This window comes from Felis catus, chromosome D1 (assembly GCF_018350175.1).
Source record: "Felis catus isolate Fca126 chromosome D1, F.catus_Fca126_mat1.0, whole genome shotgun sequence".
Classification (NCBI taxonomy): Eukaryota; Metazoa; Chordata; class Mammalia; order Carnivora; family Felidae; genus Felis; species Felis catus.
In genome coordinates this window covers 66,119,752-66,132,544 of record NC_058377.1, presented here as the reverse complement: position 1 = coordinate 66,132,544, position 12,793 = coordinate 66,119,752, and the positions used below count along the sequence as shown (strand labels likewise).

General features: G+C 39.6%; 1 protein-coding gene across 7 annotated transcripts in view; it reads right to left on the bottom strand.

Moving 5' to 3' along the window:
* ZNF143 (zinc finger protein 143) overlaps positions 1–12,793 on the bottom strand; it is a 56,007-nt gene that overhangs the window by 37,272 nt on the left and 5,942 nt on the right. For 2 of the 7 annotated variants that reach the window (XM_019812038.3, XM_019812039.3), the window contains exons 2-4: positions 1,543–1,657; positions 1,136–1,228; positions 186–269 (exon numbers count right to left, since the gene is read on the bottom strand). In XM_019812038.3, coding sequence (XP_019667597.1) covers positions 186–269; positions 1,136–1,228; positions 1,543–1,657 — 292 coding nt within the window. Of the gene's footprint in view, positions 1–185; positions 270–1,135; positions 1,229–1,542; positions 1,662–4,901; positions 5,079–10,058; positions 10,167–12,793 lie in introns of those variants that run through there. The other 5 variants (XM_045038938.1, XM_006937088.4, XM_006937087.3 and 2 more) reach the window with 5 other exon arrangements.

Sequence of the window (12,793 nt, the reverse complement as noted above, 5' to 3'; positions counted from 1 at the left end):
CATTTTTGAGAGAATGTCTCAATGAAGTCAAAATGGTCTTTAGATCCTCTCTTTCACACATACAGATCTCCCCTTTCAAAAGGAAGACTAGAGACCTGAACCAAGTTTAGGCAGTAAGAGGCAGCTGGAGGTAACAAATCCTGAAGCATGAGAATCAGGACGGTAAGTAAGTATCAAATACTTACTACTTTTAGGTATGGGTACATGTTGAACATAGGCAGCAGAACCATCCTCCAACTGAATGACCTGGCCATCTATGAGTTTTCCATCTGGAACAAAAGATTTAAGCCAATAAATTAGCACAAGCAAAAACTTTAAACTTTATACAATTTCAAAATGGTATCAACTATAAAAACATACACTACTTAAGATCATGTTCATCTTGATTCTTCCCTCAATGTTCTGAAGCAATTCAAAAACACATCCAGTGATCCTATAGAAAGCAGAAAATCCTCCCTCAGCCATTCTTCCTCCCCTCCAATTTTCAGTTAAATAAGTTCAAGAGGAAGAGTGGCTCATCACAGCAAGCTACGTGAGCTGAATCTCTATTTACCTTTTGGAGCCACTTAGGAACAGTGACCCTGACTACAGAGAAGCTGGACCTGGGAATACTGGCAGATATGTCAGTGTATGTGAGGCCAGTTGTCATTCTCATTCCTGGGTGCTGTAAGTCCCTTGACTATGTATGCATGTGCTCAGTAGGTGTCCATAAAACAAGGAGTTTGAGAATTGGGCTATTTCTTGGGGCGAAGGAGACACTGATTTACAGTTGATGTTATATAAACAAAACCAAATGTCTATACTTCTATGCATGTTTTGTAAAAACATTAAATACATAATAACCTCAAGTAAAAAAGCAAGAAAGGTCTTACTAGAAATAGGTTGGGGACACTCCCCCACTTTCCCTCTAATTTTCACACCCCAGAGTGTATTCCAAAAATCTCACAGGGAGTCCCCAAATTATCAAAACAAATTTAAGTTAACCTGAAACTATTTAAAAATTACCATATGCAATGGTAATATGCAACGAGGCATCTTTAGGATGGACTGGGAAGGGGGGTAAGCTGCCAGGTGTTCGAACTCTGAGGTTATGAATCGCTGGTATTAACCCATGAGCTGTATATGAGGCACATACCTTTAGAATTGTGTTGTATATAAGCGGTAGAACCATCTGCAAGTGTTACTGCTTGCAAGCTTACACCTTCCATATTTTCTAAATTGTCACCATCTATTATAAAAAAATAGTTATTTTCTTTAGATAACTATCACATGTATGTGCTGTTTAAGTTAAAAAATTTTTAATGAAAATTAGGCATAAGGCAGATTGCTTAAGACTTAAATGGGATTTATTCTAGCATTTATAAAAAAGATTTCCCTGCCCTATTGCACCCAGTATCCACAGCAAGAAAAGAAAGGCTTAGTTTTGGTCACGTGTGCTAAACAAGGAAGAGGGAAGTAAACACAGTGTTGTGAGTTTTTATTCTCCCTTAAGATAAATGATATTTCCAAACCCACATGATCCCTGCACACAAAACTGCTCACCTGCCACCGTTACTGCCTCTGTCAAGCACAGGGTAACATGTTGAGCCTCCATTCCTCCTCCAGGAAACTCTGTCATTCCCTGAGAATCTCGATTTATTTGGGCTAACAACATTTTCTACCTTGAAGAAAAATACAGGCACTTGAGAACAAAGAACAATGCATATGAAATAAAAGCTACAAAGAATATTTATCAACCACAAAAATTTGCTACAGAAGTAAACAGAATTCAAAATAGGCTGAAATTTCACTTAATTTTAGTATATGTGCTGCCGAAACGAACACAATGAAATTTCACTTAATATGCAGGGTTAAGAGTATTAACCCAAAGTCCAGAGCACGCCTTTCATATTCATCAGTAAACTACTGAGCACACTGACAAGTCTTGCCTATCAGTTTTGTAACATATCTAAACTTTCCATAATCAGAGTACTTTGGGTTTAACATAGTTGAAGATCCCCACTTATTCCCACAGTCCTGTTGAGTCAGTCTTCAGAAATCTATCCTGAATCTGGCCACTTCTCAGTTTGCCATTACTTCCCTGATTCCAGCCACTACCACCTCTTGCCCACGTTACTGCAACAGCATCCTAACTGGTCTTCCTGCCTCCATTGTGACCTCTCCAGTCTCCTCTCAACACAACAGTCAGAGTGTTCTTTTCTGGTCAAAACCTTCTGATAACTTAGAGTAAAACCAAAAGTCCTTATGCTGCCCTATGAGGCCAATAATCTTGTCCCTCATTTCCTACTACTCTCTACCTCATTCATTGCATTTCAGCCACATTGGTGTCCTTGCTTTTCCCCATAGTGGGTGTTCTGTTGTCTCAGGGCCTTTACATTTGATGGTCCTTCTGCCTGAAACATACTTCTCTGTATCTTCATTGGTATTCCCTGATCTTCTTCAAGTCTTTGCTTAATGTCACCCCAATGAGCGCTTCCTTGTTCACCTCATCTCAAACTGCACCTCCCACCGCCAAACCATGATACACCCTAACCCTCTTCCCTCTTTCATACTTCTGCATAGCACTATAACATATTACATGTATTTACTTATTTTGTTTCTTATCTATCCTCCCCACCCCACCCACCCACCTACAATACACCAGGATTTTTATCTGCTTGCTCACTGCTGACTCACAGGTCTAAAAAGTACTTGACACACAGTAGACACACAATTGGTGCTGAATAAATGGATGAATGATAGCTCTTTTACCAATTACCACCACAACCCTCTTCCTCCCTTCTCTCACTTCGTGGTCCCATTATCTCTGTGTGCCTTGGGTTGTCTCAAATAGGAGCTGGGATAACTTAGCTGCATTGAGCCAAGGAATTGGACCAGAGGATCTCTCGAGGACTTTCCAAGTCTAAAGATTTGATTTCAGTGTCAATATTTAAAAGAAAAATGTGCAGACTGTAATAATTTGCAATTATATTTATGACTACTTAAAGCATTTTTGTTTTAGAAACACTATGAACTGGGGCACCTGGGTGGCTCAGTCAGTTAAGTGTCCAACTCTTTTGGCTCAGGTCATGATCTCACAGTTCATGAGGTTGAGCCCTGCATTTGGCTCTGTGCTGACAGTGCAGAACCTGCTTAAAATTCTCTCTCCTTCTCTCTCTGCCCTTCCCCAGCTTGCACTCTAAATCTCTCTCAAAATAAACCAAAACAAAACAAAACAAAAAAACCCTATAAACTGTATCCTTTTATTAAAATAAATTTTTTTTTAATGTTTATTTATTTTTGAGAGAAAGACAGAGCATGAGTGGGGGAGGGATAGAGAGAGAGGGAGACACAGAATCTGAAGCAGGCTCCAGGCTCTGAGTTGTCAGCACACAGCCTGATACGGAGCTCGAACTCACAAACCACGAGATTGTGACCTGAGCCAAAGTCAGACGCTAAACTGACTGAGCCACCCAGATGCCCCAACTGTATCTTCTTTGAATTAGAGCCGGGAACTGTGGTTTAGGCTCATAGAAAAGCATCACAGCTATGGTGAAAGTCAATCAAAGGCTGACTTTTTAGGGAGTCCTGAAAGATTCCTATCTATAACTGTTCATAGAGCAGGCTGAAACTTCAACACTTCCTTGCTACCTCTAAGAACTATCAGAGAAGCCTCAAAGTATACATTGGTATAGCTGTTAAGACCCCTGATGAGGGGGCACCTGGGCGATGAGTCAGTTAAGCCTCCAACTCCTGATTTCGGCTCAGGTCACGATCCCAGGGTCGTGGGATTGAGCCCCATGTCAGGTTATGTGCCGACAGCGAGAAGCCTGCTTGGAATGCTTTCTCTCCCTTGTTCTCTGCCCCTCCCCTGCTTGTGCGTGCTTTCTGTCTCAAAAATAAATAAATAGATATTAAAAAAAAAAAAAAAAAAAGACCCCTGATGAGAATAGGACTGGGACAGATTAATTTTCAAAACAAGTTCTGTCACTATATAACAGAAACAAATTTAGATAGGGAAATGGAAAGAAAAACACCTATAAGATGTAGTAAGCATTGTGATTTTTATAGTATTCACCTAGGAAATAAATTTTTAAAAGGCAGATTACAAGGTACTTTGGGTCGTGATGTTAAGAAATGTCTAAAGTTGTCATTTTCACTCAATTATATATAATCTCCAAATAACTACCATATATAACATCAAAAGGTAACTGACAATATCTGTAATAAAAAAAAGTTATTTCTTGTCTGAAAGCTGGTCAACTGTTAAATTTCTTTTATTATTTTTTTTAATGTTTATTTATTTTTGAGACAGAGAGAGACAGAGCATGAGCAGGGAAGGGGCAGAGAGAGAGGGAGACACAGAATGTGAAGCAGGCTCCAGGCTCCGAGCTGTCAGCACAGAACCCGATGCGGGGCTCGAACTCACAAACAGTGAGATCATGACCCGAGCCGAAGTCGGACACTTAACCGACTGAGCCACCCAGGCGCCTCAACTGTTAAATTTCTTTAGGAAGATTTCAACACCTACAGTTTCATTCCCAGTGGAAAAAAAAGCAAAAAACTACATTAATAGAAAGATGAATAGACAACTATTCCCTGGACATGAACTGCTGGCAAATACATGAAGTAGCGATGGGAAAAAACATTCAGGGGAGTTCAAATGGCACTACAATTACCAGAGATAATAAATGATGGCAGGTCCCTCTTATTTTTAAAGTTCTCAGAAAGACTCTGGGATACAAAGCCCTTTGTTAGAAAAAGATCACATGGGGGAAAAAACGATAGTGAAGAAAAGAAGTAAACAAGCCAGAGATCAAACACCCCATAGTTGCTCACATATCCATCATCATGTCTTGATCATTTCTGTCATTGACATTTTCAGGTTGTGTGGAAATGAACATGTAAGACAGACACGATACCTTTAGAAAGGGCCACCTTATGAAAGGTAGTCAATTTCATGTGGTTTAGTCATGAATCATGGGCCAAAATCAGACACAGAGGAGGCTGTCCTGAAGCACTACAGGAATCTCCATGAAGACAGTGTGTAATATATAAACTTCCTGCCTTTCTGGAAGATGATGATGATGCATGTCAGCCTAAGAAAAACAAACATACTATAGAAATGTAGCAAATGTTATATACAGAATATATAAAGAAATTTTAGGGGCAGCTGGGTGGCCCAAGCAGTTAAGGGTCTGACTTCAGCTCAGGTCATGATCCCATGGTTCATGGGTTTGAGCCCCACATCAGGTTCTGTGCTGACACTGCAGAACCTGCTTGGGATTCTCTCTCTCTGCCCCTCCCCTGCTCGCTCTCTCTCAAAATAAAGTTAAAATAAAATAAAATCTTAAAAAATAAAATAAAATGTGAAGCCCTTATATATTTCAAGGTTAGCTTAATTTGTTAGAGAACATTATTACCACAAATTATTATGAAGACATAAATCTAATGGTCCAGGTATAAAAGCAAGAACTCTAACTGCAAGTAATCTTATCACAATAAAAAATGATACAAAAAGATCTAGATTAACAAATCTTAGATGTTTCTTTGCATGGAGCCACACAAACCAGGCCTTCAGAAATTGTCAAACTCAGGCCCTAACTTCAGGTCAATTTCACCTAACCATAACAGAGAAGCTAGGTCTTTCTATTACCTGCTCTCAATTCCAAAATTTCCTACTATAAAAAGTGCTCCGTGCGCCATTTGGGTGGCCCAGTTGGTTAAACATCTGACTCTTGATTTCACCTCAGATGGTGATCTCATGGTTCGTGGGACAGAGCCTCACATGGGGCTCTGAGCTGACAGCTAGGAGCCTGCTTGGGATTCCCTCTCTCTCTCTCTCTCTCTCTCTCTCTCTCTGTCCCTCCTCTACTCACACTGTCTCTCTTTCTCTCAAAATAAATAAACTTTAAAAAAAGGAAGTGCTATTTCATTTAACCCTGGTCATTTGTGCTACATTTTAGGACATCTCCTAACCTGGAATGAGGAAGTTCCTTAGTATACAGCAACATGAAAATAGTGGGCTATCCTGTACATTTAATGTTTATAGAATTAGTTATACTGCTTTGGTTAGCATTTGTAGAAAACTGTCTTTCAAGTCTCTTCAGTTTTATTTAAATATACACAGGGACTAAGTATGTTTCACTGATGAAATGTAATTCAGTTAAATACAGGGCAGTTAGAATGTGCTGGCAAATGAGGTGGGAGTTTTCACAGGCTCCGTAGGAGGGTAAAATATAGTGATAGAATTTATACTACCAATTTTATTTTTTTTTAATTTTTTTTCAATATATGAAGTTTATTGTCAAATTGGTTTCCATACAACACCCAGTGCTCATCCCAAAAGGTGCCCTCCTCAATACCCATCACCCACCCTCCCCTCCCTCCCACCCCATATACTACCAATTTTAACTGGGAAGAATATTCTAGTGGATGGGTGAAATGCTGAAACTTGAAGGCTTCGCCAAAGTCCAGGACCATTCAGAAACTGAGTATTTGATACTGACTGGCAGGTAGCTGAGATAAGGTCTACCAGGCCTAAAGCTAAAAATACTTATGAGAAAAAGAGGTGAGAGCAGAGATAAGAATTTAGAAATGAACAGCTAGGTCTAATCATCAGGAATGCCAATTTTGGTGATGGTTTGATCTTAACTGAACCACTGATATAAAAAAGAGCTTTAAAAAATATTTCTCTTAAACCTCAATAGATTAGCACCAACAACATGGGTTGGTAAGGGCACACCGGCAGGCAGCAGGTTGCTAAGCATGCCCCGGTTTGCTTTTACTGAGACTAGGGAGTTTGAGGAATAGAAGCAGCAGGAGAAAGATTCTGGCATATTCAGAAGCCACTTCTGGCACTGCTCCATTAGAAAAAGGCATAAGAAAGTCATTTGAAAACTACTATGCTAAATTGCACTTTACTTCTCTAAGATAAACATTGTATATGTTAATGTTTTATTATTCAAATTGCTATTTTTACATGGGTAAGGGAAGCAAAGCATAATTGTTAGACAATTATGAAAATTACAGAGGGCATTCCTGACACACAACTCCTAAACAAAATAGATCCTCTGTCCAAAAAGGCATTGAATAGGACACTAAATGTGGATAGTTTAAACATATACCTCTAGACAGAAATAACTAGAAGTAACTATTTCTGTAGGCATCACATTTACAAAGCACTTTTCAGATCTAATAACTTATTGATAGTTAAATGGAACAGTCCTGGGGCGCCTGGCTGGTTCAGTCGGGGGAGCGTACGACTCTTGATCTCAGGGTTGTAGGTTTGAGCTCCACACTGGGTGTAGAGATTAATAAAATCTTAAAAAAAATAAAAATAAAAATAAATGAAACAGGCCTTCAGCGCCATAAGAGTTCTTGAGCTCTTCCAACCTCTGAACTTCCAAAGTTGTCCAGCAAACTGTTTGTTTCTTCATGGTAACTATTTAAAATACGTTTTAAGGTTTAAAAATTTTTTTTAAGTTTTTATATATTTTTGAGAGAGAGAGGGAGGGAGGGCAGAGGTGCAGAGAGTGAGGGAGACACAGAATCCAAAGCAGGCTCCAGGCTCTGAGCTGTCAGCCCCGACATGGAGCTCACACTCACAAACCACAAGATCATGACCTGAGCTGAAGTCGAATACTTAGCAGACTAGGCCACCCATGTGCCCCAAAGATTTTTTATTTTTAAGTCATCTCTATACTCAACGTGGGGCTCGAACTCACAACCCTGAGATCAAGAGTCACATGTTCTACTGACTGAGCCAACCAGGTCCCTCTAAAATAATTTCCATTTGCCTCAAACCTCTCTATCCTCACTCCCTTTCCTGTTATCCCCCATTCCTTATCCCTGACACCACATTTTCAACAAATTAATCAGTCCCCAACTTCACAGAAAATATAGACATCATCATAGAGGAATTCTCTGCCAACAAATCTATCACTTGACTGCATTTCCACATGCCTCCTCCTTCTCTCCTGCCAGATTACCTTCCTACAAGGTAAAACTAATCCCTCCAACCTACATTTCATTTGTCTTTCCTCCTTAGGGATCACAGGGACCTCTTCTGAAAACAATCCCTCTATCTTCTAATTCCTTCCCATCAAGAACTTAAAAAGCACAAAAATAAAATCAAATAAACAATCTCACATCTGACTTAGCTACCAGTCTCTTTTCTTTTTATCTAGACTAGATTACTTTAGCTAGATTTCCTTAACAGTTGTTACTAAGAATACCTCCTGATTTCTCATTATCATCTATCTGGTTTCTGTCCCTAACTCTAAGGAAATTGCCCTGGCTGTCACAAATCTCCAATTTAACATAAAGTTCACTGGCCATTCCTAGGCTTTCACCCAATGAAAATGTATGTGTATCTTGCAGAAAAACTTGTACAAGAATTGTCCGTGGCAGTTTTATTCATAACAGTTCCAAACTGAAAAGAACCTAAGTGTCCATCAACTAAAGAATGGATAAAGAAGTTGTGATAAATTTATACAGTGGAATATTACTTAGCAATAAAGAGGAACAAATTACTATACATACAATAACAGTGATAAATCTTAAAAGTATTGTGTTGAGGGGAAAAAGCCAGATACAATACATATTGTATTATTCTATTAATATCCAAGAACAGACAAAATTAATCTACAGTGATAGAAACCAAACTGTGGTTGGAAGGTTGGGGGATTTTCTTTTGAGTGATGACCATCTGGGCGAATACAACTGCTAAAACTCATCAAATGCATACTGAAGATTATACCTCAGATTTTTAAGAAGTTTAAAAAAGGACCTAATATGACAACAGTTAAACATTTAAAAAATGTAATGGCTATTTTTCAGTTGTATCATACTTGATTCAATACCACTGACCTTTATCTCCTTGGAACATTCTCTTGCTTTGGCTTCTGTGGCATCCACATGCTTCTGGTTTTCTCCAACTTCCTAGCTAACCCTTTCCAGATTCTCCTATGGGGTCCTAAATATGTAGGATCCTCAAGTTTCTGTCCTAGTTTGTTTTTTCATTTTATGCACTTTTCCTCTTGAACAATCGCATCCATTCGCATGGCTTCAAAGATCTCTGAAACTTGCAAGCTCTCTAAAATCTATCTAGTCCTTTCTCTTAAAGAGCTGTTGATCTATATATATGTCTCATTGCTTACTGGCCTCAATGACCTCTGTGGTCCATAGTCACCTCCATCCCAACAGGTTTTCCCATGAAATTTTCCTGTTGCATTTCTACCTCTAACAAATGCAATCACCAACCCAGTAGCTGAAATCTCCCTTATTCTCCAGCCAATCACTAAGAACTATCACTCTATTTCCTAAATACCTGTCAAATTCATTCACTTCTATTAGACTGCCTTAATTGAGGCTACCATTACTCACTTGGATTATTACATCAGCCTCCTAAAGTCCACTCCTACCTTCCTTCAGTGTAATCTCCATAGCAGTCCAAGTGCTTTTAAATCCAATCATAGCAGTTCTCTGTCTCAAAACCTTTAGTACTCTCCCATTTCCCCAGAGTGCAAACATCACAATCTAGACTCTAGTAACTTCTCCAGCAGGTTGGACAGCCATTCCAATTGGCCCAAGACTGAGGAGTTTCCCCGAATATGGGACTTTCCACTTTAAGTGGGGGACTTGGTTTTAAAACTGGAATAGTCTTGAGCAAATCAAGACAAGTTGGTCATTCTATCCTCTGGTCTTGTTCTAGCCATAACCTCCTCACATTCTACATCCCACCAATATATTTTTAAAATTTTTTAATGTTTACTTATTTTTGAAAGACAGAGCACGAGAGAGAGACAGAATCCAAAGCAGGCTCCAGGCTCTGAGTTTTCAGCACAGAGCCCAATGCAGGGCTCGAACCCACAAACCTTGAGATCATTATCTGAGCCGAAGTTGGCCACTTAACCAGACTGAGGCATCCAGGCACCCTTATGTCCCACCAATATTGACAAAAATTCTAGTACTTAATGATACTAATATTATTTAATAGATTAATAAGAATATTAATAATACTAATATATTAAATATCAAATGATAAAGATAATAACTAACGCTTCCATAAAACTTACCATATGCCAGACATTACTAATTCATTTAATTCTTCTAGCAATCTTGGGGCGCCTGGGTGGCTCAGTCGGTTAAGCGGCCGACTTCGGCTCAGGTCATGATCTCGCGGTCCGTGAGTTCGAGCCCCGCGTCGGGCTCTGTGCTGACAGCTCAGAGCCTGGAGCCTGTTTCAGATTCTGTGTCTCCCTCTCTCTGACCCTCCCCCGTTCATGCTCTCTCTCTGTCTCAAAAATAAATAAACGTTAAAAAAAATTTTTTTAAACGATTCTTCTAGCAATCCTATGAATAAAGAACCATTTTATCCCAGTTTTGCAGATGAAGAAAATGAAACTCAAGAAAAGTTAAATGGTATCCTTAGAGGTGCCTGGGTGGCTCAGTTGGTTAAGCATCTGACCCCTGAGCCAAAGCTCAGGTCATGATCTCATAGTTCATGAATCCAAGCCCTGCATCTAGCTCCAATTCTCTCTTCTCCCCTCTGCTCTCTCTGCCCCTCCCCTGCTCACTCTCTCTCAAAAATAAATAAACTTAAAAAAATAAAAATAAACAGTATCCTTAACTTCACAACATAAGTAGCAAAGTCAATCTTCTAACCATTTGGCCCAGCAACTCTTACATGAGCTACTGGATTATTTGACACTCTCAGAAAAGCCCAAGGCTTTATATATACTTTTTAAATATATAAACATACATATATTCACCAAGTCTTGATAGAAGGCCAAGCAAGGCCTTTTTCTCTGAAAATTGCGTGTATGGATTTCTCTATTCAGCATCAACTTTTTTACAAAAATCACTAGCATGATGAATTCCAATTTGGGTTACTTTATTTTTTTAATTAAATAAATTTTTTTTAATGTTTATTTCTTATTTTGAGAGAAAGAGCAAGTGCAAGTGGAGTAGGGGCAGAGAGGGAGAGAGAGAATCTCAAGCAGGCTCCATGCTGTCAGCACAGAGCCCGATGTGGGGCTCCATCCCATGAACTGTGAAATCACCAGTTGGAGGCTGAGCCACCCTGGCGCCCCTCCCCCATGATCTTTTATAGTTGTACTACTTATAGAACTAAACTCCTGTTCCTTAGTCTGACATTCAGGCTACTCTCCAGTCTGGGTTCTATCCATTTTTCAAATTTCATCTCCTATTATTCTCCTATAGGTCTTTACCTTTACCATAATCAACTACTAAAAATATATATACATTTGTTGGATAAATACCCAGGACTGATATTTTGAGTAGTATATGTATACATGTACATGTGTGTGTGTGTATGCACATGTATATGTGTATACGTGTGTGTGTGTGCATACAACCCTTTAGAGATACAGAGAAGTAAAAAAGAAGTTCTTGTCTTTAAGAAACTCATTCCATGGTGCAAGACAAGTGAAAACAGGTAATTAAACACAATGTTAAGGGAGGGACCACAATAATTAGAACAACTTGGTACCACTTAGCAATATTTTATTTTTTATTTTTTAAGTTTATTTAAGTAATCTCTATACCCAATGTGGTGCTCAACTCATGACCTCGAGATCAAGAGTCACGAGCTCCTGACTGAGCCAGCCAGGCATCCCTACTTATATTTTAAATGCAATTTTCAACGTTTATTTATTTTTTTGGGGACAGAGAGAGACAGAGCATGAACGGGGGAGGGGCAGAGAGAGAGGGAGACACAGAATCAGAAACAGGCTCCAGGCTCTGAGCCATCAGCCCAGAGCCTGACACGGGGCTCGAACTCACGGACAGCAAGATCGTGACCTGGCTGAAGTCGGACACTTAACCGACTGCGCCACCCAGGCGCCCCCTTAAATGCAATTTTCAACAAAGTAATTCTTCTTGGGACTTATTAAACAGACACTCTCTTAAGTGTGCAAAGTTCATTGTAGTATTATTTATAATAGCAAAAATTAGTCAACAATCTAAAAGTGCACCTAAAGGACAAATTAAATAAACTATAGGACATTCATAAATGAAACATGCAGACATGACAAAGAATGGGATATGAAATGGTAAGAAATATGTCCAAAATATATTGTAAGTGGGGGCGGGGGGGAAGCAAACTGCAGAAGAAGTATTTATGTATGGTATGACTGCGTTCATGTTTTTAAAAATGTATACAGGGGCGCCTGGCTGGCTCAGTCAGTTGAGCGTCCGGCTTCAGCTCAGGTCATGATCTCACAGATTGTGAGTTCGAGCCCTGTGTCAGGCTCTGTGCTGACAGCTCGGAGCCTGGAGCCTGCTTCAGATTCTGTGTCTCCCTCTCTCTCTGCCCCTCCTCTGCTCATGCTCTCTCTCTCTCTCAAAAATGAATAAATGTTAAAAAAAATTTTTTTTAATGTATATAAACATCTGCATATGCTTGTATATACATTTAAAAATTCAAGTGGTTACCTCCCAGAAATGGGATTAGGAGATGTGGTGGAGTGGGTAAGGGACTTTTAATTTTTACTGTACACATTAAAAATTTTTTTTTTCAACGTTTATTTATTTTTGGGACAGAGAGAGACAGAGCATGAATGGGGGAGGGGCAGAGAGAGAGGGAGACACAGAATTGGAAACAGGCTCCAGGCTCCGAGCCATCAGCCCAGAGCCCGACGCGGGGCTCGAACTCACTGACCGCGAGATCGTGACCTGGCTGAAGTCGGACGCTTAACCGACTGTGCCACCCAGGCGCCCCGTACTGTACACATTTTATAAGTTAAAAAAATATTTACCATGTATGACTCTCATGGCTTTAAAAAATAAA